The sequence below is a fragment of the Zootoca vivipara genome, chromosome 9, assembly GCF_963506605.1.
Source record: "Zootoca vivipara chromosome 9, rZooViv1.1, whole genome shotgun sequence".
Lineage (NCBI taxonomy): Eukaryota > Metazoa > Chordata > Lepidosauria > Squamata > Lacertidae > Zootoca > Zootoca vivipara.
The window spans coordinates 47951103-47978798 of NC_083284.1; the positions used below are offsets into that span (position 1 = coordinate 47951103).

At 41.6% G+C, this 27696-nt stretch overlaps 1 protein-coding gene across 1 annotated transcript in view; it reads left to right on the forward strand.

Moving 5' to 3' along the window:
- Window positions 1-27696, forward strand: part of WDR17 (WD repeat domain 17) — a 63318-nt gene that overhangs the window by 5020 nt on the left and 30602 nt on the right. The window contains 12 exon segments of the mRNA XM_035111797.2: window positions 4592-4720; window positions 7189-7372; window positions 8319-8549; window positions 12769-13020; window positions 15897-16019; window positions 19603-19684; window positions 19686-19779; window positions 21147-21315; window positions 22580-22671; window positions 24353-24435; window positions 25620-25706; window positions 26512-26676. Coding sequence (XP_034967688.2) covers window positions 4592-4720; window positions 7189-7372; window positions 8319-8549; window positions 12769-13020; window positions 15897-16019; window positions 19603-19684; window positions 19686-19779; window positions 21147-21315; window positions 22580-22671; window positions 24353-24435; window positions 25620-25706; window positions 26512-26676 — 1691 coding nt within the window.

The window sequence follows — 27696 nt, forward strand, 5'->3', positions numbered from 1 at the left end:
AAGGTATCGAACAACTGCTTCAGGAAATTATAATTTTCTATGGGTTTAAGAGAGAGTAGAGGGAGTGGACTCTGTTTTTTTTTTTTAAATAAGTCTGAATTTTGGTGCACTGGTTGTAAGTTGCATGAAATATATCACAGTGCACAAATGCAGCTCCATAGATCCTCTTTGTTGTTATGATCAACATATTGCAGCAGTGCAGTTTTTAAAATGGTACAGCAGGATAAAAAGATCAGTTCAATATTGTATTTTTTAAAATCATAGCAAGCTATAACTATGTCTAAAAGAAATAATATGAACAGAATTTATTAATTTATTAAATATCTTTCATATCCTGACTTTTCTGTGCAGAGCTCAAGGCGGTGTGTATATGGTTTCCACGCCATCTTCCATCCAGATACTTTTGAGACCCAGATCTCATTACGTTCTGCAAGGTTGTAGCAAACCTGAGAAGCTGAATGAACTCAGTTTAGTACAAAGAGAACAAAACAAAAGAAGATGCACTGACAATACAAACATACAAATATGCATGCCATAATTTGTGATGAGTCAGGCAGATGTATCTTTTGTGAATAATATGTATGTACACATATACATGCATGCTGCAGTTGCATGTATATGCACTATGCATTACTCACAAATGAGTGACAGGGACATGACAGAGGGATGGAGTCTCTTTTCCTGTAACTTCTTGTGCGTGTGGTTGTATTCGCATGTATTTAGGGTTGCATGCGAATACAACCTGATTAAAGAAATAAGTATTTATTAAAACTGCCGATGATATTTTAGAAGAGCTATTTTATCTTGTGTGTGAGAGCTAGGTGGATGCCTCCTTGAAGATGGCTCCCCCCCACCCCAACCCCAACAACAGATAATAACATTGCTTGGCTAATATGAAAGTCCTGCAGAAACTGATAAATGGCATGGTATACGACATTTCAGTGTTTTCTCATTTGTGCACACATCAATTGTTGGAAACAGAAAGACAGCACGCATTGGCAATAAGTTGATTTATTTATTTATTTATATGTATCCCCCTTTTCCTCCAAGGGGCTCAAGGTGGCAAACATGGTTGTCTCACCAGTGACAGTCCTTGGGATCTCAAATTTCAGCAGTGCCTTGTGGAATGCCCAAATTTGGTACCCCCTGCCTCTCTCCTTCTGTTCTACACCATAGTGGTGGCACCCCTGAGGCTCCATGCCCAGTGTGACCAAACTGGTTGTGCTCCCCTAAATCTGCCTCTGCTCCCACTCTTCAACTGATCCCCACAACAACCCTGCGAAGTAGGTTAGGCTGAGAGACAGTGGCTTGCCCAAGGGCACCCATTGATCTTAATACTGAGTAGGGATTCGAACACTGGTCCCCCAGGTCCTACACCACACTGGCTCTCTTAGTTATACACAATGATAAGTTAGAGCAAATACTGAGAACACAAGAGCTGGAACAGGAAGACTTCGGGAAAATGCACACTTGCATATTAACATGGTACCTCTTCAAGTGCTGTAGTTGCCAGGCTACTGGCATTGCTGTGTTGTGTGTGTGTGTGGCGCTCCACCCTGCTTGGACTGCTCTCCAGCATGTTTTAGTAGCAGTATTATTTCGTTAACAACATCAGGATTTAATTTCCTCAGCTGTCAAGTAAAGCGGTTTCACATTATAGACAGAAAGAGGTTGCATATTTGGAATCTACAGGGCTTTGGAATGGACATGGAAATCCTTAAATAGCTTGCAGAAAATGACATCTGTGTTAAAGTAGGGGTAACCGAGTCATCCAGCTTTGTCAAGCCAGCCCATTTTATTAAAAACATACTCATGTTCAAAGAGATCTAGAACAAATAGTCCTTCATTTTTATCACTTTTCTATATTTAGAAACGAGGAAGGGCTTAAAATATTACTCTTGATGTAGCTGCCTGGGAGAAAGGTCTCTCTCCCTTCCCCTTTGTCATAGCTTTGGTAACCACAGACATCATTATTTACTAGTATTTTGTTTATGATGTAAAATACGAGTGTAGCAAAATGCTTTTGTATCACCTGTGTCTTGAATAGCTGAGACTTATCAGCAAGGCTGATTTTATATATTCCTGCTCTTGAAAAGGTTTAACTTTTCTTTTTCTTAGAGTTGCTTTCAGTTTGTGGTGAATGTGCTTCTCTGTGACTGAATTACTGAGGAAGTCAGCTAGTTCTGGTTTGGATGCATAATGTTGGCTAGTGAGTGGTTCAAGTCTTTGCACAATTGATTTTAGAATATTACTGAGGTAGAAATCTAAAAATATTAAAAATCCACATTGCAAGAATTTTTGGAATATTATCAGGTTTCCCAAAACATGAGTTTTCCGTGCAGAGCCTTCTGGCTTCTGAGGATCAGAAACTACATCAAAATGGTGAATAGACAACTCAATGAAAACTGCAATTGCTTGGTCCTCTTTGAAGCAATGCGGGTATGTCTGAAATCAGCCGAATAATGCTGGTAGTGACAACAAAGAAGTGGAATGGTGGAGCATCCCATTAGGTTTTCTAAGGTAGAGAAGTTTGCATGTAGGATGTTAGTAATGAGTTTTCATCCTATTGATAGGGATTCTAAAAAAGTGGCCGAAAGGAAGATAGGGATTTACATAAAATTTGCGTATGCTAAATGCAAATTCAGAAATAATTACTCTTATTTAAATAGAAATAAGATACACCTCTTCATTGTGGCAGAAAACTATGACCTTTACCTTGCTGAGTCCAGCCAGGCAAACTAAGGCCCGGGGGCTGGATATGGCCCAGTCGCCTTCTAAATCCGGCCTGCAGATGGTCCATGAATCAGCATGTTTTTACATGAGTAGAATGTGTCCTTTTATTTAAAATGCATCTCTGGGCTATTTGTGGGGCATAGAAATTTTTCCATTTCCCACCCCCCAAAAAATATAGCCCGGCCCCTCACAAGGTCTGAGGGACAGTGGACCGGCCCCCTGCTGAAAAAGTTTGCTGACCCCTGAGGGGCAGTTCCAAGGGTTTTTCTTTAAACTGGATCCGAATGGGAAGGTCCTTCAAATAGAGGACTGTCCTCTGTAAAGTAGGACCATCCTATCTATAGGTGGAAGCTCAGCTTAGATGCATAGTCGGGCGTTTACCGGACTGTGTATGTAGGGATAAAATTATTAATGAACTGCACTTCCTTGTGTGAATGTGTCCTTTGCCTGTCCACCTGTTTTGTCAGCACCATGCTCTAACCAACTGAGCTAACCAAAACTCTCATTTTCTAAAGAAAGATCAGATAGATACTATGATCAAATAAATGCAGCGCAGTCCAAGGTTTTTTTTTTGCAGTTCTCCATAGTGAGGGGGAGCTTACGACCTCGGACTCCCAACATGTGTGTTTTTTAGAATCCACCCTATTCCCGTTACTGTGATTTGTTTTTAATACTACATTTTAAATAGTTGTTACCTGCCTGCTGGTAAAAGACGTGTAATAAATTTAATAATAATACCAAAGAATAACACCTGCGCAAGTCCTAGATGCGCCTTCCTGCAAAGTGGCATTTTGGAGTGATGAAACTTGACTGGCCTGCTTCTGACAGCCTGAAATGTTCCATTATCAAGAAAGAAGCTGCTTCACTGGCTCAGTGATTATTGATCTGCCCAAAGCCAGGGTGCAGTGCCTCTCCATCTCGGCATCCCTGCTGGGTAACAGGCAAGTGAGCGGCTGCTGCTGTATACTCATCCATCCTGCACTTTAAGCATAATTTCTTCATATCATCTTGGGATTTCCTTCAGGCTTTTTGTAAAAAAAATTTTTAAAAAATCCCTAGTCAATCATTTCTTTCTCAGGTGGCCAGGGCAGAGGAGTTATTTCATGCATTTAAATCCAGTTTTCTAAACAATTTCTATTTGTCCAAATTGAATGAACACACTTCAGTAGACTCTTACCCCCATGTACATTTAGTTCAGGCAGATGGAAAATGTCAGTACAGAAGGAAAACCATCTCTCTCCCCATCTTCCTCCCACTACTTCATTTGAAGCAGCCCAGACTCAGCAGCTTGTTTTCAGCATTTAGTATCTTAAGAACCCAGACCATCAGTTAATGGATGTGAGCAGTGCTATTTTTCTAGAAAAAGAGGTACCAGAACTCGCCATGAACACTTCCCTTGCTCTCTTACAATGGCATTGGTGCCCATCTGAGAGGTGCTGGAACTGAGTTCCTGTGAGTTCCCCCTGAAAAAAGCCCTGGATGTGAGGTGGGGAAAGAGCTGGGGACAAATATATAGTTATCACAGTATTAATTTCAATGATGTAATCAGAAAATTAGACCAAATGTGCAAGTTTCAATGGAACTGTAATATATATTGGAATTAATGAGTGAAGCTTATATGAGAGCTGGCCTTTGCAGATTGCACCTATGCGCAGTCTCAATTCACCTGTCCCAAAGACCAATTAAATAATCTGATCTTGTTTAATCACAAGGATATTGCGTGGTTTTATTCAAGATTCTGTCTTCTTGCTTTACAGCTATGTCTTTCCTAGTTCTTCAGACTGTTCTACATCAAAGTGCTCAATAAAACATCACTTAAATTATTCTGTTTCTCTTACTCTGTTTCTCTGTTTTCCAGGCAAATATGGCACAGGTTAAGCAAGTGGGCTTATTAGCTGCTGGGTGTCAGCCATGGAATAAAGATGTCTGTGCTGCGAGTGGGGATAGATTTGCCTATTGCGCAACTCTTGCTATTTATATATACCAGGTGAGATGGATTTTTAGATTTCTCTGTGAATTGATTGACTGATTGATTACGGTTCTTGACCAGCACACATAAATATGCAATACATAAAACAGTAAAAGAAAAAACAGTAATAATCTAAAAATAGGCAATAAATATAGGTTTTAACAATTGTTTAAAAGAAAACTGATTAAAAGGAGTGTTATTACTTAGGGAGGTAGACTACAGCAATTAATAACACTGGGTCCTCTTTAGCTAGCCCTGAAGATGTTCTGAAGATATTTGGACACTGCTAATTAGATTAGACCGAATTTTTATGACTCTAGCACAGAATTTGGCTACCTTCGCTGACACATTAGAGTTAGCGTCGGAAAGAAGCCACTCTATATAGAAATTATCCGAGCGTCCAGGTAGCTCTGCCAGCATAGTGTGGATAAGCTCGCCTTGCACCTCCTTCATAGAAGCAGCATCGCAAAAGTATATGGCCGGTAATATTTTTCTTTCCTGCTACACAGAATGTTTCTTAGTAAGTGTTACCGCAGGATTAAACAGATCTTCATTTATTTAATTTAAAACAAAATCAAACTACATATAATATTCCTTTTCAGGGATATTTTAAATTTTAATTCTGTTAGCGGTTCATTAGTTCAGGACCAGAGTAACCAAGCTGGAGTGACTTGCAGTCTGTGGTACAGATACTGCATACTGCTCTCTACCAGAACTTTTATATATTTCAAAAGCTGTAACTTAGGCCAAAAAGTATGTGTCTCGATGTAGCAAAGGGGGGGGGGTTGCATGAAAAACAGTACCCCCAGATTCAGATGTCCATTTCTGTCTGCTTCAATAGATTAATCTGAGAAGTTTCACCGAGAGCCTATGTGAACATTGCAATTAGGGTACACACAGGGGTAGATTTCAGTAATCTTTCTTAATATGGGGCCCTGTACAATTCCAAAATTTGGCATCCCCAAATGGATGGTTTCAATTATGGATCTTCTAAATTTTGTGCCCCCACAGCTCAGTGCCATGTGCGGGGGAACCGAGTGCTAAGTACACATCTCAAATCAGATGTACATCCACAACCATTCCATACATGATTCCCAATCCCATTTCACCCTCTTGAATTTCATTAATTTCCCCAGCCTGCCGTAGGACTCCCAAATTGTTCTTTAAACTCTCACATTTTAGGTTTTTTTTTTTTTTTTTTAAAGGTAGGCACAAGAGCTGTTTAAGGAAAACTGTTGCCTCTATCCATGAGGTTTCCCTCTTGGCTTTCCCTTCAAGCTGTTGCCTTCACTTGCTGTCAAAACTGCAAAACATTGCATATGCCCACCAGATGTGCGTACATGTGCCCCCTTCTTAATCCAGGCTCATAGCTTTTAAGAGCTTCCTCCTTCTTTTGGAAACATTTCTTCATGAACCAAATATTTCTGTAGACATTGTTTTTATAATATATCATCATGTGTACAGTTAAAATGTGTGCTGTTTAAAGGCAGAAACCTGGGGCTGTATCCAGTGCTAGTCCTGCTCAGCAGACCCATTGCTGTTAACGGACGTAACTAACTTATGTCCATTAATTTCAGTGGATCTATTCTGAGTAGAACTTAGTTGGCTACAACTCTTGGAACTTAAGGTAAGCCAACTTAAGGAAGTCAATGAAAGGGCAGTTTCCCATTCTCCTCTCTCCCTTGCAGCTCATAGCTGTCAACTTCTGGATTGGAAAATAAGGGATCAGCAGCCTCACCCAGTGGCGCGGCACCGGAAATCGGTTCTGTGCATGTCCAGATATGCGCAGAAGCGACTTCTGGTGCCGAGCTGCCCGTGTCCGCATATCTGGGCACCGGAAATCAGTTATCAGTTCTGTGCATGTCTGGAGCGAGCAAGTGAGCGAGCCGCCATCCGCCGAGCGAGGTGTTTTACCGGGCAGCGGCTGGCTGTTCGCTCGTGCGCAGGGGGGGGTATGCCGAGTGGAGCCTCCCTGGCCAGCAGGGAGGGAGAGGAGCTGCTTAAAATCCGGGATATCTAACAATCCGGGATAGCAGCGGGAAACAGATTGAAATAAGGGAGTTTCCCGCAAAAAACAGGAGGGTTGACAGCTATGGCTCCTGTGCCCCCTGAAACAACTGTCTTGAGGATTTGTGGGCCCTTTTAGACTCTTCTGGGATGGTGCTGCTGGGGCAAGGGAATATTACCGAAACTTGGGTATATCTCTGCCTGATTTGTGGTGATTCCCCCCCCTCCACTAGCCACCTTTGCCTCTCCTGTAGTGTTAAAGGTGTCTCTCTCTCTGTCTCTCTCTCTCTCTCTCCCCCAACCCCTCCTTAAATCCTTCTGAATAAGCTTGTGGGATGTAACCTAGTGGCTCTTAAGCTTCTGCCATTACTTAAAATGCATGTGTAATTAGTTTTCAATGTTTCTCAAAGTAGCAAGATGCTACATACTGTATTTTGAAGTATATTTACATTTAATTTTAAATCTGTGTAACCTTTTAGCTGGATCATCGGTACAATGAGTTCAAACTGTGGGCAATTATGTCTGAGCACAAGAAGACCATCACAGCCGTTTCCTGGTGTCCCCATAACCACGACCTGTTTGCAAGTGCAAGTGCAGATAATTTAGTCATAATTTGGAATGTGGCTGAACAAAAAGTTACTGCAAAACTTGATGGTACGAAAGGTAAGCGAGAAATTTGAGTCTAATGACATTTATTAATAGCAAAATGAAGCCACCAAAGGCTGAATCCAGAAGTGCTGTTCTGTCAATTGAAGACAGGCAAGGCTCCCACAAGCAGAAGAATGTGTGTGTGTGCTTTTTACTGATTTTCCACTTTAGTTCCCTACACATGCAATCTGTGAAGTTTGGGGGGTGGGGTGCATCCAGAATAGAATGGGAGGTAGTACAGGGGAGGGGAGAAGGAACTGGTGAACATCACCTTGCCCCTCTTGACATGCACACCATTTCAGTTCACAGGAGCCTAAGCATAGTCACGATAGTTTTGCTAGGATGACACACAAAACAAATACAGTCAGTTTTCCAGACAACAGCTTGAAACTACAAACCTCTGTTCTGTTATCCTACTATAGAAAAGAGGGAGATTGCTGCGGTGAAAACAGTTGGCTCTGCTTGACCATTACTATGAATTAGAGTAGAAAAGGCGCCAGTTAAGGTATTTTAATTTAGATTATGGGTATGTATATTTCAGGGTAGACCCTTAGCCAATTCCGCTGTTACTGCTTTGCCAGCAGGATGATTCCTATGGAGGTAACAGATTACATTTGAATGGAAATTCCCTCTGTTTTGTTCAGGAAGGATCCAGAACCAAATAGCAGCTCTTCCTTTAAAATAAAAATAAAAACCATGTGACCTTTCCATTCCAGTGTAATAACTTCCTTATGTGTTTCTCCAGATAAATTCTTCCTTTGAAGAGAAAAAAAAATACATTAGAACCTGCACACTCTTTATGTTTTTAATCTCAAGGCTGAAATGTGTTCATAGAGTGAATGTTCAGGCTGAGAGATGAATGTTATTTGAGTTGTCTGTTTGTTTAAATTCAGTATCACACTATTGGAGATGTGGCACCAAATGTGTTTTTTAGATTCTTAGATTTGTTTTTATTTTTCAGGAATTCCTGCATCTCTTAGTTGGTGCTGGAATGCAGGTGATGCGGTTGCTTTTGTCTCCCAAAGAGGACCCTTGTATATTTGGACAATTTCAGGACCGGACAGTGGTGTAACAGTGCATAAAGACGCTCACAGTTTTTTGTCAGACATTTGCCTGTTTAGATGGCATCCCAAGAAAAAGGGGAAAGTAGTATTTGGACACACTGATGGAAGTCTTTCTATTTTTCAGCCAGGTAAGGGTCCATTTTTATAGCACATGCATGTTTTGATGCATGGTGAGGAAAACCATTCTTTTGAGAAAACTGTACACTTGTTTTTCACTGATTCCCCCCCCCCCCAAAAAAAATGCATTGCTAATGGAAGGGAGTGGAAAATTCAGTCTTGGGCAGTACAAGGTTGATTTTAGATTAACCAGGCATCAAGATTTATTACTTCATAATAAACACATTCTTGGAATACAGCGGCCTTGTTTGCAAATCACAGTAAGCCAAACTATGTCTTCCTGGGACCGTGCAAAGTGGAAAGGAACTCACACTCATTTTGCTGCTACCGAGTCCTTTTAGTCTTGGCTACAGATCATGGTTAGGGAGGGGAGAGCTTAATTTCAGCTTCATGCTCAGATGATACGCAATCCCTGTGCTAAGATGACCAGGGAAGAGGGAAGTAGATATGAGCATCAGTCCATAAGCCAACATGTTTGCCAGGTACCAATATGCCATAGTTTGGTTCACCGTGCAAACAAGGTCTGTAAATGTTTACTAACAACAGGCTAATAACATAAAAATATATAATCATACATAAATGGGAATGACTAAGAATTCTGACCATAGGAGCCAACCCCTTGCGGCTGAGGGGTCTTTGCCCCCCACATAAAATACCCCCCCAAGTTGATGGGCATTGCCATTCAAATGGTGTGCATGCACCACATCATGTGATTGATTATTCAGGGTGGAACTTCCCTGGTCCCCCTAATATTTTATTCAAGTTGATACCCCTGATTCTGACATTCACTTTATACCAGTTGCTTGATGCATTAGTTTCCCATGTGGAAGAAAAGGTAGATATGGTGCATCATGAGGTCATAAACTGGCAGCCAGTAAGCACGGAATATTATAACTTCTCAAAACAGAGATGTTTCTGGAGAGCGGATAGTCAGAACAAAAAGACTGATTGTCAGTACTTTGGATATATCTTTATATAGCTACAGGTGTAGGCATGTGCCTTCTACAGGTTTGCTTAGATGAATGAAGCCAGTCTCTGCAAGACCATGTTCATTTTCATATTGCTATAGCAACTGCTGCAATTCCGTGTCAGTTCTCATTTTCAAAAGGAGGGATCTTTTTGATTTGTTTTTCATTTTGTTCAGTGTTGGCAGTTTAGAACCAAGCTTGTCGGAGTAGAAATTCAATCTGCACTTGGACGCATGGCAGTAAAGAGAGCTATCACGAGCCATTTTGTTCAGATTTCTTATTTTTAGCCATTTGCCCCACCTTAGACCAATTTAGAAAAAGACACATGATAACATGAATTCATTAGTGAGTTAATTTCTGCGGAGAAGGTTCTGGATGCAACCATTTTCTTTCCAATTGTAGGTTTAAACATACAAACGCACAGTGACATCTCACTTTCTCACCTCCATGTACTGGAATTGTTGAGCCTTTGCTAAAATTGGATGAACCAATCAGTTCTGTTCAGTATAAATTTGGAACATTTGCATGTTAGAATGCCTCTGTGTAATCTGCATCCTACAGGGAAGCAGAAGTATGCAGTTTCCTTTTTCTTCTTTATGATGGAATCAAAGCCTGCAGGTATGTTTTTGATGTCAAAGATATGGATGGGCTCAACCTCTACACACTAGCTCTGAGGAAAAACGGATGCTTACTATAACTAAAAGATTAAAAACATCATGTTGAAGATGGCCCTTAGTTTCTGATTTGTTAGAATGCACCCAGGTGTTGCTCGTAATATGTGTATCATACCACATTTGGGGTTCTCAATCCTAAGATCCTTCAGTTACCCCTAATCCAGAGTTCTGGATGAATTTAAAGATGTACATGAAACACTTTAAGCAGGCTGCCTTGTTGACTTTCTTCCTTCATGAACATGACAGGATAGACATGAAAGTATCTGTTGCTTCCATTGAAACGAATGAGGCATTTAGAGGCTGGGGGATGCCATCTGTGCATTAAAGTTTGCACACTTGCTTTATTTTGCAAGGATGAAAGCTTTGAGAAGTTCAGGCAAGTGCATGCCGTTCACAAGAAGCTGCTGCAGAATTGCATCTGTTGATATTGCAGTTGAATCTGAACCCTCAGTCTTTAACAAGGCATTAGTAGGAAATTACAGTGAATGGTCTTCTTTCTTACAAAGTGCTGTTTTGCCCTCCAGAAAAGCACTGAGCACCTTCAGTGCTGTAATTTAAGGCTGAGTCATTATTGAGTAACTAGCACAATGCAACAATGGCTTTTAATTGTTAGCATTTAGCGTTTTATCCAGTGCATTCACTTTATTTTCTACTAATTAGCTCTCTCTAGCTACTAGTAACACAGCGGAGGCACACAACAAAAAAGAGTGCAGATGGTTAAAGAAATACTGTATGTGAAAGTCTAACTTTAAGATTGGTGTTCATTCAAATGTAAAAAAAAAAATCTGCAGAAGTCATTCTGGTTTCCTGATCCCGTGCATTTGTCCCACTGCATCTAGTAGAGCCTACCCCATCCTAAGGGACCCAGGTCGCGCTGTGGGTTAAACCACAGAGTCTAGGGCTTGCTGATCAGAAGGTTGGCGGTTCGAATCCCTGCAACGGGGTGAGCTGCCGTTGCTCGGTCCCAGCTCCTGCCCACCTAGCAGTTCGAAAGCACATCAAAGTGCAAGTAGATAAATAGGGACCGCTCCGGCGGGAAGGTAAATGGCATTTCCGTGCGCTGCTCTGGTTCGCCAGAAGCAGCTTTGTCATGCTGGCCACATGACCCGGAAGCTGTCTGCGGACAAATGCCGGCTCCCTTGGCCTATAGAGCGAGATGAGCGCCGCAACCCCAGAGTCGGACACGACTGGACCTGAGGTTAGGGGCCCCTTTACCTTTACCTTTACCTTTACCCCATCCTAAGGATCTCTGCCAGCAGTAGTCAGCATAATCCCTCCAAATAGGGTGTTTCAGAAGTGGAATTTAGATAAGCAAATATCCATTGGATTCTAAGCTAGCCAGCAAGCCTCAAGTTGCAGTGGGAGGCTTGAGTCTTCCCTGGAATTGGCATAACAAAAACTGCCACTGCTTTCCCAACAGCAACAGGGCTCTGGATTTTGGCAGCAACTCTGCTGCTCCTTTAGGTCCTATTGCTATCCAGCTGGGGTTATGGTTGTACCCTGAGCCCATAAAAACCAATTCTATTCAAAACTGCACAAAGGCCAAAACCAGAAAAGGTTAGTTTAGGTAAACACCACGATGAAGAGTTCTAACCAGGGAGAAATGCAGTCTCCCAAAAGATTAATCAGAATTGTTACAAAAGGTATGTGGAAAATTTAGGACAGAAAAAACCCAACCCAGTGTAAAATTATTTCAAGCAGCAAAAATGAAATCTAAAAACAAAGTTTTGCTTTCCCTTGTGTTCCACAGAAGAGATAAGTTACTACAGAAAAAGGTATTGGTGGTAAAACTGCTTGCTAAGATGGAGAATAGTGAAGAAACATTGAGAAACGTGAAAGTTTTTCAACTCCCCAACATTCCAACCCCCTTTACTACTTGCTGTTTCGTTCTACTCCTCTTCTCCATGTCATTTGTTTAGAACAGAATTTTATTTATGAACTGGTAAATGGTAGGTCAACAGTCATACCACTTGACTGTCCACGATAAAGCTTTCCTTTTTCTTGGGGCACCTGATCTGATCCTTGGGTCTTATAAGATGCATTCTGGGCCAGAGCCATAGGAAATATCCAAACTTTTGACCTGGTCACCTTGGCAAAAATGTGTATGTCTCCCTCCCCCATTTATCTATCCTAACTCTTAATTCAGAATCCAGAGGTTCAGGCTAAGAAAAATCTCTACCACTAAGACCAACCTTCAGGCTTAAGCCATGAGCCAGAGTTTATTGACCAAGGTTTGTTCCATGGAACAATTGTTTGCATCACTGATGCAGCTTTTCCCTTATCCCACCCCTCAAATCAGCTTTATTGGTAGAAAATCAATTAACAAGAACAATAGAAGGTTCCTGAGAATTGCACTGGCTTTGCCTTTTGTCAAAAAATTGTATCTGCTGAAAAAAATGCAAAGTAGCTCTAGTGTCACTCTAGAGCTCATTGACTCTGTTGGGAGCAATCGTCATGGGCAGTTGCTGCATCCAGTAGCTTGGATCGGCATTTAGTGAAAGTTTTCTACTTTCTGGGACTTTTGTTCAGTATCTGGAAAGCTAACTCTTAACCTGCTTTAAAAATTGATACATCTTTTTCTTTTCAAGGTTCTAAGAGTCAGAAACATGTTCTAAGGCCAGAATCTCTTGAAGGTACAGATGAGGAAGATCCTGTTACTGCTCTGGAATGGGACCCGCTCTCTACAGATTATCTTCTTGTTGCAAATCTGCACAATGGAATTCGTCTAGTCGATTCAGAGTCTCTGTCCTGCATTACAGTCTTTAGTTTTCCTAGTGCAGCAGCATCTGTGCAGTGCTTAGCATGGGTTCCTAGTGCTCCTGGAATGTTTATCACTGGAGGTAAACAAATATTTTCACACATCGTTTTACGAAATAGTAAAATATGTAATAGGGACGCGGGTGGCGCTGTGGTCTAAACCACTGAACCTACGGCTTGCTGATCAGAAGGTCGGCAGTTCGAATCCCCGCAGCGGGGTGAGCTCCCGTTGCTCAGTCCCAGCTCCTGCCAACCTAGCAGTTCGAAAGCACATCAAAGTGCAAGTAGATAAATAGGTACCACTCCAGTGGGAAGGTAAACGGCATTTCCTTACGCCACTCTGGTTCGCCAGAAGCGGCTTTGTCATGCTGGCCACATGACCCGGAAGCTGTACACCAGCTCCCTTGGCCAATAAAGCGAGATGGGCGGTGCAACCCCAGAGTTGTTCGCGACTGGACTAAACTGTGAGGGGTCCCTTTACCCCTTTGCCTTTAAGATATGTAATGCACAGGCACAATCCAGAGCCATGAATGCCAGTTGGTTGTTTCCAGTTTAATGCAGTAGAATGTGATTTAAATTGTGAGTTAGCTAAAGGTGAGGACAGAACATTTGAAGAGTGATAGAAAAACATATGTAAATGTCTCTGTCTTGAAGCAAATTATGGAAAGGGGAAAAGAAGGTTCTGTGGGGGTTTGATCTAGTTTGGGTTAAATTGGGTGGTGACGAGAGAAAAGCTGGCTTTGGTAAACACTATTCATAACAATGCCAGGACCACTTTCCTCTCCTATTCTCATCCTTGTTCGTGGAACAGTTTTGTATCTGGTTTAAGAAAGTTAATTCTAAAAAGAAAAAGGTGAAGGGTGTGTATATGTGCATGTACATATGTAAACGTATGTGTGGTTGTGTGTGTGTGTGTATACACACACACACACACACACACACACACCTCTCTTGAAAACTAGATAACTCACATGATACACAAGAAGAGGGAACAGACTGAGGGGCTGAGGGCTAACACACCTTTTTGGCATGAAAGCATGCTCTGTTTGCTGGTGTGCATGCTGCAACCCTAGTTGGGAAACCAGGCTCACACACTGTGTGAAAATAGGTGAAGACCAATGCTATTTATCCAGGAAAAGAGGTGCTAGAACTCGCCATGAATGCCTCTCTTGTTCTCTTATTAATGGCAGTGGCGTCTACCTGAAAGGTGCTGGAATTGAGTTCTAGCGAGTTCTGGCTGAAAAGCCCTGGTGAAGACAGACAACACTTCATGAAACATGGGCTCTATTTGTCATATTCTGTTTATGCTCCGGAGATGACTTGTGTTATGTTTATCTTGTCTACCAAGATTCCTTCAGTAGCACCTTAAAGACCAACTAAGTTTATATTTTGGTATGAGCTTTCGTGTGCATGCACACTTCTTCAGATACACTAGAAACAGAAGTGTCAGACCCTATATATATACAGAGGGTGGTGGGGGTGGGTGGGAATGGGAGATGGGCTGATGGGAGTGGTAAACCTGTAGATGGGTGTTAATGGCTGCTGATGGCTGCAATTAGTCCTGGGCTGAGGTGCTAAAGAAAGCTTGATCATGCATAATGAGATAAGAATCCGATATCTCTATTCATCCCAGGTGCTTCCATGGTTTTAAGCTTGGTAATGATTTCCAATTCAGCAACTTCCCTTTCCAGTCTGTTCCTGAAATTTCTCTGTAATAAAACAGCTGCTTTGAGATCTTGTATAGAATGTCCTGGGAGATTGAAGTGTTCTCCTACTGGTTTTTCAGTCTTATGGTTCCTGATGTCAGATTTATGTCCATTTATCCTTTGGCGTAGGGTTTGGCCTGTTTGTCCAATATAGAGAGCTGAAGGGCACCGTTGGCATTTGATGGCATACACAATGTTAGAAGATGAGCAATTAAATAGTCCTGAGATGGTATGTTGGATGTTGTTGGGGCCAGTAATGATGTTGTCCGGGTGTATGTGGCAGCAAAGTTGGCATCTGGGTTTATTGCAGGCTCTGGTACCAGTGTCCATGTTAAGTCTGGTGGTTGTATTATTGTGGGTGAGGAGTTGTTTAAGATTGGGTGGCTGTCTGTAGGCAATGAAAGGTCTTCCTCCCAGAGCTTGAGAAAGGGAGCTGTCATTGTCCAGGAGAGGCTGTAGATCTCTGATGATGCGTTGTACTGTTTTAACTTGGGAGCTGTATGTGATGACTAGTGGTGTTCTGTTATTTTCTTTTTTGGGTCTGTCTTGCAGCAGGTTCTCCCTAGGTATCAGTCTGGCTCTGTTGATCTGTTGTTTAACTTCATCAGGTGGATATTTTAGTTCTAAAAATATTTTAGATATTTTAGTTCTTCAATCTCCCAGGACATTCTATACAAGATCTCAAAGCAGCTGTTTTATTACAGAGAAATTTCAGGAACAGACTGGAAAGGGAAGTTGCTGAATTGGAAATCATTACCAAGCTTAAAACCATGGAAGCACCTGGGATGAATAGAGATATCGGATTCTTATCTCATTATGCATGATCAAGCTTTCTTTAGCACCTCAGCCCAGGACTAATTGCAGCCATCAGCAGCCATTAACACCCATCTACAGGTTTACCACTCCCATCAGCCCATCTCCCATTCCCACCCACCCCCACCACCCTCTGTATATATATAGGGTCTGACACTTCTGTTTCTAGTGTATCTGAAGAAGTGTGCATGCACACGAAAGCTCATACCAAAATATAAACTTAGTTGGTCTTTAAGGTGCTACTGAAGGAATTTTTTTATTTTGCTTCGACTCAGACCAACACGGCTACCTACCTGTAACTTGTCTACCAAGAAATATGTATGCATAAATATGTACAAAATATATTGCAGTTGTTAAATTTTTGAGTCATTGGACTACTAGATGATAGAACTTTTTGAATTGATAATCAGAAAAGAAATGTGATTTTTCTCTCAAAACAGATTCTCAAGTTGGTGTGCTGCGTGTCTGGAATGTGTCCCGTACAACACCAATCGATAATTTTAAACTGAAGAAAACAGGTTTCCATGGTTTACATGTTCTTAGTTCTCCCCCAAAGAAAAAATGTAAGTATCTTTTTTAAAAAAAAAAAATCACCAAGAAAAAATGTGCCTTTTCCTTTTCCTAACTTTTCCTTTTCTGTTTGCACTTGTAAACTCTTTGCTGTTCAACACAATACAACATAACTATAAGCCACAGTGAATGACATGTCAGGATTGAGCAGCCTGCTACTTTGTGCTGCCCTGTTGCTCCTGCTTCGCTCCTTCTCTGGTACCAGCAGGAACAACAGGCCGTGAAGTGTTGACTTTTTGTTACAGGGTTATGGGTTGTTTCTTTCAAATAATTCACTCCCATGGAGAAATGGCTAGTACAGACTGCCTAATCTTGATAATCCATAGTTTATTATGTGTGAACTGGGCCAATATAGGCTGTATAGTCTTCCAAAACACCATTTAAAACATGCGCACACAATAGGAATTCCTCCTTAAGAATTATTGGAATACTTTAGAGAGTCTCATTTTATAATTCAAAATGCATGTCTGTATGAAGATTTGAAAGCATGCTAGCTAAGATGCCTTTGTTGTTTAGTCGTTTAGTCGTGTCCGACTCTTCGTGACCCCATGGACCATAGCACGCCAGGCACTCCTGTCTTGCACTGCCTCCCGCAGTTTGGTCAAACTCATGTTCGTAGCTTCGAGAACACTGTCCAACCATCTTGTCCTCTGTCGTCCCCTTCTCCTAGTGCCCTCAATCTTTCCCAACATCAGGGTCTTTTCCAAGGATTCTTCTCTTCTCATGAGGTGGCCAAAGTATTGGAGCCTCAGCTTCACGATCTGTCCTTCCAGGGAGCACTCAGGGCTGATTTCCTTCAGAATGGATAGGTTTGATCTTCTTGCAGTCCATGGGACTCTCAAGAGTCTCCTCCAGCACCATAATTCAAAAGCATCAATTCTTCGGCGATCAGCCTTCTTTATGGTCCAGCTCTCACTTCCATACATCACTACTGGGAAAACCATAGCTTTAACTATACGGACCTTTGTCGGCAAGGTGATGTCTCTGCTTTTTAAGATGCTGTCTAGGTTTGTCATTGCTTTTCTCCCAAGAAGCAGGCGTCTTTTAATTTCGTGACTGCTGTCACCATCTGCAGTGATCAAGGAGCCCAAGAAAGTAAAATCTCTCACTGCCTCCATTTCTTCCCCTTCCATTTGCCAGGAGGTGATGGGACCAGTGGCCATGATCTTGGTTTTTTTGATGTTGAGCTTCAGACCATATTTTGCGCTCTCCTCTTTCACCCTCATTAAAAGGTTCTTTAATTCCTCCTCGCTTTCTGCCATCAAGGTTGTGTCATCTGCATATCTGAGGTTGTTGATATTTCTTCCGGCAATCTTAATTCCGGCTTGGGATTCATCTAGTCCAGCCTTTCGCATGATGAATTCTGCATATAAGTTAAATAAGCAGGGAGACAATATACAACCTTGTCGTACTCCTTTCCCAATTTTGAACCAATCAGTTGTTCCATATCCAGTTCTAACTGTAGCTTCTTGTCCCACATAGAGATTTCTCAGGAGACAGATGAGGTGATCAGGCACTCCCATTTCTTTAAGAACTTGCCAAAGTTTGCTGTGGTCGACCATCTTTTCTTTGTCTTAATTGCTGTAACACCCTTTGGCCAAGGCAGTAATGTGGTGAGTCTTCTGCCTGTTTAAGGCAGGGCTGCCATTTGAGAGAATCATACCAGGAGTGCCTTTCCTACCTGGATCTCCTTTACCTGTGCAAAAACAGCAGCCCATTTTGTTTCTACCAGGCTAAAAGGGTTTGGGAGAGGCATTAATACTTCTCTTTTTTTGAATTTGCAAGAAGGGTATTGGGTCAGCTGACAGTGAAACTAAAGGTGACTTTACTGTAATTATGTGAATACAACTACAGTAATTTTTTACTGTACAGTTTTTGTACACTACATTTTTACTGTAAATTTTTACAGCACATTTTTTGTTATATAAATAGCAGCTGAGGGGAAACCTGAGCAGCTTTGGAACCATGGGGAGGGGGAGTTTAACTTTTTATCTCCTGACAAAAATCATCCCTCAGAAGCTGCCATTTGCATTTCAAGAGCAGTCACTTTCATGTGCTCCAAAGTGGTATATTCCAAGGGAATACGGTATGTGTATTTGTATTGAATTCTACTTCTCTCTGTTGCTGACATCTTCAAACCTGCTAATGTGCTTTCCTCTCCTAATTATTCCCACTGGCCCAATCTTGCATCATTTCACATCTCCTCTGTATTGCCAACATTGGAAACAAAAGCTGATTGCATAACAAAGTCATAGTATCTGAGTCATTGTAATAAATGTGTACTTCTTACCTGCTAATGTGCTTGATTAGTACTCAATTTTCTGTTTTTTTTTATACTAGTCAAGTGATGCATATGCCCATACAATAGCTTAAGGTTGAAACTAACTGGATAGCTGATGTAGAGTAGTGGGCTATGAGCAGAAACTATGACTGAAGTGCTTGCCGATCAGAAGGTTGGCGGTTCAAATTCACACGATGGTGTGAGCTCCCATTGCTCTGTCCCAACAGTTCAAAAGCATACCAACGCAAGTAGATAAGTAGGTACCGCTGTGGCGAGAAGGTAAACGGTGCTTCCATGCACTCTGGCACTGGTCATGGTGTCCCGTTGCGCTAGAAGCAGTTTAGTCATGCTGGTCACATGACCTGGAAACCTGTCTGCGGACAAACGCCGGCTCCCTCAGCCTGAAGCAAGATGAGCACCGCATCCCATAGTCAAGTTTGACTGAACTTAACCATCCAAGGGTCCTTTACCTTTAGCTTATATGGAAAATGTTCTGACTACTTGGAGAAATGTTATAATTACTGTAATTATTATTATTAATTAAATTTCAATACCGCCCTTCATCTGAGGATCACAGGGTGATTTTTATAAACAAAAGAATACAAAACATAGTAACAAACAAAAACAATACCCCCCCAACGGTTTAAAAGGCCATAGATTTTTTAATTAGTCAGAGGCCTGGGAGAAGAGGAATGTTTTTGCAAGGTGCTTAAAGATATGTAGCGAAGGTGCCAGGTTAGCCTCCCCAGGGAGAACAAGTGGGGAGCCACAATAGAAAAGGCCCACACCCATGTTGCCACCCTCTGGTTCTCAGATAATGATTGAAGGGTCCAGGTTGGTTCATGGAAAGAGTTGGTCCTTGAGGCACTGCAAGTCTTGCTATTAAAATATAATTAGTATTATGATGCTATGTGAATTATCAGATCCACTTTCTGTGACTGAAATTAATACTGTTAGTAGGAAAGAACTTCTCATCAGCTGATTTTATAAATTCATTGCACTAAATCTCTCTGTGCCATATGCTTCAGTAAGATAACACTTGTGTCTGAAGGAGAGAGCTGGACTGAGAAACTAAAACATTTAAGGAAAAGAAAGTTTATGGCTTCAAAGTACTGGAGAGCAAATTAGGAAATTCTCATACAAAAGAAATTCTCAGATGTAAGAAATAAATCAGATAGGGCTTAATTGCCACAATTCCCCAAGAAATGTAGTTCCCAGTAGCAAGTGGACAATAGTTTGTTTTAAATGTAGCAGAACATCAAACTTATGCTAATATGTTTATCTTTTTAATTCAGCATTTTCTTCACAGTCTCCTACCAAAAACCACCACATGTCATCTACAAGTGAGGCTGTTCCACCTCCAACTCTAACACAAAACCATCCCTCCTGGGCATGCTGTCTGCTGCTTTATGGATGGTGGAGTGGGACTTTATGACATGGGAGCCAAGAAATGGGATTTTCTTAGAGATCTGGTATGTTTGCTCTTCTTTCCAGTCTTTGAACTTGGGGTCACTTAAGGTATTTAAAATCTTCTTCAAGTGATGTGCTCTAACTGTTCCTAGGGATGTTTTCATATGGAGAATATTATATGTCATTGGAGCTGTCTGTGGGTACAGATGTTTCTCCCAGCTGCAATTGCCAAGCTCAAGGTTTTCTACCAGCAAAAATCATGAGTCTCTGAAGCATTCCCAAGGGGATATTGCTATGTCCATGTGTTCGTTCCTCTATCTGCACTTATCCCTGGTGACAGAGGAATACTTTTTGAACGTGTGAAGTAGCCCAAATAGAAATAATTAGTTTGTGTGCTAATAATTAGGCTGTTTGCTTCCTTCTTCTTTAAAGGGACTTGGAAAACTACACCCGTGTCATCCGGAAGCGGCATGCCAGATTGGATGGAGCCACTGTGCTAGCTTCCAGGGCTAATGCGGGTAGGAGGCCGCAGGAAGCTCAGTGTGATTCAAACGCTCTGGCAGGAGTGCTGGATTAGCTCTGATGGTGCGTTTGCACTGCACCGACCTTCCCATTGCTTCGTCCCTCACCCTTCTGGTAAGCAGCAGCGACCTGCCTGCCAGAAAGGTAGTGTAGTGTCTGCACTAGGGTGGTGACTTTTTCATTTTTTCTCTCAAAAATTATGTCCTGTAGCACAAATGGATGAACTTTTGCCTATTAATGACTAAAATGGGGTATATTCCATTGAAATATTTAAAAAAGGTCACGCACAAACCATTTTTAAATTTTTTGTATGCCATTTTACCATTTCATAAAATTGTATTAACAATTCTATATATATTTCATATCAAATTTGGACACAACACCACATTCCACAATGAGGAGTGTTCTTAGCAACATAGGGTATACAAATGTCACACCTGCGCAAGGTAAAAGCCCCTTTTGGGGACCTCAAAACTCAGCCAGCAGACCCTGCCGGACATGCTGGGAAAAGAACCTACAGGAGAGGTAGCAAAACATTGTCCTCTAGCGGCGTCTATACTGTTACTGCAGCTTAAAAAAGCTTCCTTGTGTGTTTGATGGCCCTATATAATGTTGTATATATGTGACTCTAAAGCTTGGGTTCAATTTTATATCTGCTTACAGTGACTTCAAAAATGGTCAAAAAACTGATAAATAAAAATTTTTTAAATCATTTTGTGCATGAGGTTTTTTTATCAAATCTCTTTGAAAGTAAGATTTTATCTAATCTTTAAGTAAAGCTCATCAAATTCTGATACAGGGAAATGAGGTTGTAAAAAAGTCATCACCCTAGTCTGCACCCAACCTGGCAAGCCACTTCTGGTGTCAAGCCCTCTTCTCTTGTAACAGCTTCCTTTTGTTACTCTAGGGTCACGTCGAAACCATCTTCGATTGTAAATTCAAACCTGACAACCCTGAGCTTCTAGCTACCGCATCCTTTGACGGAACAATAAAGGTGTGGGATATAAATACTTTAACTGCTGTCTACACTTCTCCTGGTAATGAGGGAGTCATATACTCCCTTTCATGGGCTCCAGGTGAGAATGTTTTACCTCAGAAATAACAAAAGTTTCATATGGAAAAGAGACTGCTTCTTAGCTAAGATTGGTGGGTATCCAGAGTTATGTATATTTGTATATATATATATATATATTTGGTATACATGCAAAAAATAAAAGCACAGCTCAGAGCAAAAGAACTGCAAGGGCTCTTCCATTCATGGAATGGGGCTTTTCCACTACAGCCTCTTGTGAGACGCCCCCTCAAATGGCCTCTGATGTAGTGTGAGTCTTGCAACTGGGTTGGGGGCAGGAATATAGTACCCAGCACAAACTTCAGCTTTTTTATGGTTTGGGGGAGTATTTTAAAAGCAGATTCATAGATTTTGTCATTTCAAAACTAATTTTAGAGGTGTGTCAGCAGTGCCTGGTGAAATCTAAGAAGCTCAGGGGAGGTACTGAATAAGATTTTTTTTTATTAATCTCCCACTGCATTCCTTTTATGTGTCTAATAGAGTCATCTTGAAAATGCACAATAGCAAATCATTTAGACATCAGTATGATTTCAAAATAAGCAAAATTATGTAGATGATCTTAATTTGCACATTTCGTTTCGGTTGGAGAATTCAGTTCAGGCTAGTGCAAAATTTTGGTCACCTAGTAGAACTTAGATTATTCTTTTAAGTGCAAAGTGTACATGGTGCTATATATGAGTGAAGGGGAAAAAAATCAAATTGCAGCACTATTTTGTGCAGAAAGAGAAAATTGGTCAGAAATGGACTTAGTTTGGGCACCTTGTAAAGGCAAGGATCAAAAGAGCAAGTCATGCCAATTGTAAACACTGTGAACTGCTTATGTCATGGCAAATAGGAGACAGCATGCTATCTCATTCTAAATGAAAAAAACATACTAGGCATGTTCCATGAAGGGTAAAGAAGCTAAGGAATCTTTAGATGCATGTGAGGAAAAATGAAAAGGGGAAGGGGGGGAAACCTGACTGCTTGAGAAAATAATAGTGAATGAGCAAAATGGTTTGTGATTTTTGGTAACATCAGAGGTAGAGCTGAAACTGAGTATAAGGTAAACAGAACAAAGAGATGCCTGCAGTGAAAATAAGCAGAACTTTGAGGAAGTTTTTATAGAAGAATATGAAAACAGGTGTTTAGAAGAGTGAAAGAGAGCATAGTTCAGGGAAGTTCTTTCATTACATTGCTTCTTCTGAGCCTTTAATAGGTAATAGGAAAGGCAGGATAAATAAGAATATAGTTAACCTTCTATCTATCCAATGGACTCTTTCCTAAAGGAGACTTGAACTGCATAGCTGGTGGAACTTCCAGAAATGGTGGCTTCATCTGGGACGTCACACGGGGCAAAATGATAACCCGCTTTAATGAGGTAATGTGAGTTTGGTTTTAAGTTCTTATAACTGAGGTTATAGCAGGAAGATAAACGACGTTTCTGTGTGCTCTGGCACTCGTCACAGTGTTTTTTTTTGCTGCAGAAGCTGTTTAGTCATGCTGGCCACATGTCCCAGAAAGCTATCTGTGTACAAACGCCGGCTCCCTTGGCCTGAAAGCGAGATGAGTGCCTCAACTTAACCATCCAGGGGTCCTTTACCTTATAGCTCCCACTAAAGCTTGTTTAAGGAAATGTTCAGTTAGTATGTGTACCAGTAACCTGATCCTAAGAGCTATTAAACTTTAGCTGCAAAACTATAACAAAAATCTAGGCCAAAAGTGAAACTTTTGTGACTTATTTAGTCAGTGGTGAAAAATACCCCTCCTCCTTCTAAAGTGGGGAGCACTTCAGAATAAAAGTGTCCACTTACCTTTTTTTTTGTGTGAAAAATATAGCCAAACAATCTTGGGGAATGAACAGACAGTAGTAAGAGTCACCGTGAGGAAGGTTTGCTGGTTTCCCATCATGCACACCTTCTCCTGGGGACATTTCAATCATCCTAAAAACACTACTTTTCAGATAAAAATATTGTGTTTTCTGTACATCCTTAGTTAAAAATTGAAGTGTTGCAGATTCAAGCAGTGGTGGTCTTTTGGAGCCTTACTTAAACATTTCAATAGGGAGTGAGATCTATGCCTAAGGGCATATAGAAATAGTCTTGGGGCCAGACTAGATGTGACACTAATTGTATGAATATAGTTTTTTATGTAACTAGCAGTCATGAAGAGGCTTGAGCAGCCTTGGATCATAGGGATTGAAGCGCTTACAACTGTGTTCCTGCCCTGTTGCCAGCAAAAATACCGTATTTTTCTGTGTATAAGACTAGGTTTTTAAACCAAAAAATTAGGTTTGAAATTGGGGCTTGTCTTATACACAGGTAGTGTTTTCTTAATTTGGAGTCCCCCCAAACTTGGAGTCTTAAACAAGGGGGCATCTTATACACGAAAAAATACGGTAATCTCTCACAAGCTGTTTTTGTGTTTCAAGAGAACCTTCTGTTGGCAGAAAAAGAAGTACTGTAGTTCTACTTCCCATCTCCCAGTACCTTTAAAACTTCTTTCTGGCTACTGTTTGCATAATGAAAACATGTCTTAATTGCATCCACACAATTCATGTTGTATCTAGTTTCCTCATAGTCTGGAATTCAGAAAAGCACTAGTGTTATGATTACGCATCTAAACGTTTACTCTCGGGTTACTGTTTTAAAAGGTGGCATTTTAGAGTTTGCAAACTGTTGTTTAAAATCTTTGAAGTTCAGACGATACTCTTAACATACTGTTGGGGAACTGATTCAGGTTGTATCTATTCATCTTCATTTAGCTATAACTCTCCAGTGTTTGCCTCAGTTCTGTGCTACTTAAGACAGAAATTACCAGAATCCATTAGCTTTCTATTTCATCCTCTTTCTTATCATGAAGAATGCAAAAATATTACCTAAAAGAGGCCACACCCTGTCATTACAAAATGCCTCATGGGAGCAGGGGTTATGTTTGCTTAAAGACTGGTAGAAAATATTGATTACTCCTACTTGGGGGTGGGGAGTCATAAGAAAACTATATAAATAAGAAAAAAAGGGGTGAATTATTTCTTATTGATAGGCATTTTACATTTTTTGAAGCATGGAAAGAGTGGAATCTTCTGCATTGCATGGAGTCATAAAGATTCCAAAAGGATAGCAACCTGCAGTGGAGATGGATTCTGGTGAGTGCTATTTTGAAGACAACTCTTGTGAAAATTTATGTGACAAATAGTAAAGCATTATTTTATTTGACTACGTGGCAAATGTGAATTTGATCATATCTACTGATATGGAGGTGCATGCTCCAGAAATCTAGTAGAGTGATTTCAGACACTTGCCACTATTTTTAATCAAAAATGCTAATTATTTCCAATCTTAGCACTGTAGTTCACCAGTGCTAAGTTTGCTTTGATTGCAGCTATAAGATCTGCCTTTGAATGTGGTTCAGAAGGCAGAAGGCAGAGGCTTCTCTCCAGTCTTAGTGCTGTGGAATCACAACATTGTGGCAGCAGCAGAGGCTTAATTCTGATCTTGGTACTTAGTCCTTAGATGGGGGATATCATATCTCTGCGGATGATGTCATATGATGCAGGGCCGTCTTAAGCGCCCCTGGCACTGTGGAGCGACGGATACCTCCGGCACACCCCCCCCGCCCTGTTTCCCAGTGCGGTGGGCGGGCGCAGCGCGCAGTGCGGCTAACACAGGCGCTGCTGCGTGGCGCCGCAGCGGGCGGGCAGGCACGGCACGGTTGTCGAACCGGCGGACCGGGCCGGCGCAGCTCGCGGCGCCCTCCTGGCGGGCCGGCGCCATGGTGCCCTGCGCCACTGGGGATCTACCTAGAGCCGGCCCTGATATGATGTAAGGAAACTGACAGGAGGGCTTTGCTTGCCCAACATGGCCTTGCAGGCCAAAATTCAGAGGCCTTACAGCCTAATTAGGCCTGTAGGCTGTAAGTCCTCCACTGATATATCACCACTGATATACATTGTGACGGTATTAATTGATTTGACTTTTTGGCAAAATGTACCGTAAATGGATAGCAGGCATCATCATAAAGTTGCATGTCCCAACAAAGGACAAAGATGTGATTTTTTAAAAAATGTGGTTACAATGTGGAACTTTTCATAAATTCATAGTTCCCTGATGAACAGCCATACAGACCTAAAACATGTTGGATCACTGTGGAGGGTTATTAAATTTATATAATTTTTAATTGAGCTTTTCGTCTAGCCCCATTTGTTCTGTGTAGTTGCTGCTACGACTCCCTTTCTGTGCTTCCATTTTTCCCCAAAGTGCCATGACAAACAAATAAAACCATGTAAATACAAAATTATAAAGCTCTGGTTTCCATATTCAATTCATTCAGCATTATTTGGACCATTGATGGCAAAATTCTCCACAAGTACAAACATCCAGCTTCAGTTTTTGGCTGTGACTGGAGTCAAAACAACAAGTGAGTACTTTCATATAATTAACTTCATAGTCTTAAAGATTCAGTGAATTATAAATGTTCGAATTAACTTGTTCCAGAATTAATGTAGCTAGAATACTGTAATGGTTTTAGTGTTATCTAACTCAGTAGGATTGAGTAAAAGGCAATATGTTCTGGATCAGGTTGGCCTAGAGCTGAGAATTTATGTCCTTGGAAGACTTGGCAGTGCCAAATTCCAGTTTGATTTTCTGCCTGTTATTGTACTGTGCACGTGCTGTAAAATAGTCATGCTATCACTCGCTTTTTATGGGGCATCTACATAAAACCAAAAACAAAACAGCAGTTTTGTGTCCTGTTCCATGCACTCGAGTTCCAGAAAAAAGACTTTTTTTAAAAAAAGTCAGTGAAATTGTTGCTCAGTTTCCTTGGGTATTGATGGTCTATTGTGATGCCATTCTGGCCAGCTACGACATCTCTAGAGGCTGTAGCTGTTCCCTTGACTACTCTGCATATTTCCTTCTCTGGTCTGTGTCTTCTCTCTAGGAATCAGGTCCATCACTTCAACCTTCCCTTCCCAAATTGCGCTGTCTTTATATCCACTCCCAGTCCTGGCTGCAGTAAGGGGGCGGCACTTGATTTCTCTGGTGCTGGTTGTTAAAACAAAAGAGATGCAACTAATTTGAAAACAGGATGATTGCTACCGTTAGATGTTTAAAATGAAAATGTAATAATGCAGGGCAAGTTTTCAAAACGTCTTGTTATATTTATTTGTGAACAGTGAAATTCTTGTGCCTTCTGTAGCTGATGACTGTACTGTATTTTGCAGAGATATGATAGCCACTGGATGTGAAGATAAAAATGTCCGTGTCTATTACCTAGCAACTAGCTCTGATCAGCCACTGAAAGTATTCAGTGGGCATACTGCCAAAGTGTTTCATGTAAGGTGGTCTCCTCTGAGGGAAGGCATCCTCTGCAGCGGTTCTGATGATGGGTGAGCATATTTGGCTGAAATTGCGGTGGTGGGATCATAGCTGCCAAGTTATCCCTTTTTTTAAGGGATTTTCCCTTATGCTGAATAGGCTTCCTCGCGAGAAAAGGGAAAACTTGGCAGCTATGGGTGGGATTAGCAATGCAAAAAAATGGTTTTTGTCCATAACAGAACTTTTCCTACTTGCACTCTAGCTGCCACCCAACCTGTTTCATTGACCTTAGCTTACCGGTGTACCAAAGTACAGAATGCACTCCACAATGCTGAGAAGAGGCCACTTGAGAGCAACTGTGTCAAGACCCTGACACCTCTCTGTGCCGCAGCATGACAAGGACTTCAGCAGGGTTGCCTGCTCAGTGGCGGAACTTCATGCTCCGGCACCGGGGGGCGGAGAGCAGATGGGGCGTGGCTGGTGCACGTCCTGGGGGTGGGGCACACCGCCTGCAGCAGTGTGGCACCCAGCACGGGCGGGGGGCAGCCGCAATGGCACCCCACCGGGATTGTGCTGCCGTGGGCGGTGCGCTCCCCCCACACTCCTCTTCTTCCGCCAGTGTGCCTGCTCTATCTACTGGAAACTCCCCCAGGGCATTCAGTAATCCATTGGATTCCATTAGCTTCCAAGCACAGATCTTCTTAATCTGCCCACCACCCTGCAGGGTAGGATTGGAGCTGTAAATCCAAACTTCACAAGGAAATGATCTGACCCTTACAACAGGGTGACAGCCATCACCACTCATCTCCAGACCCCAACTCCCTCCGTCTGGAGCAGAAACCCCTTTTGTTGGACAACTTGAGACAGCACCATGGTCGTCATGGAAACCCATGGAAACTCGAGTTTGAATGCTAGGGGCAGCCTCAGCATGGATATTCAATGGATATCAAAGTTATCCTTCTGGACTCCGTCAAGGCTGCAAAAAAGTTGGGGTGTACATCTTAACTGTATGAAAATACAGGCTGGGGGAAAGCTGAGCATCACTGAGGTCATTGCAGTAATTAGGCAGCAGCCTAGATTATCTGTGAGCA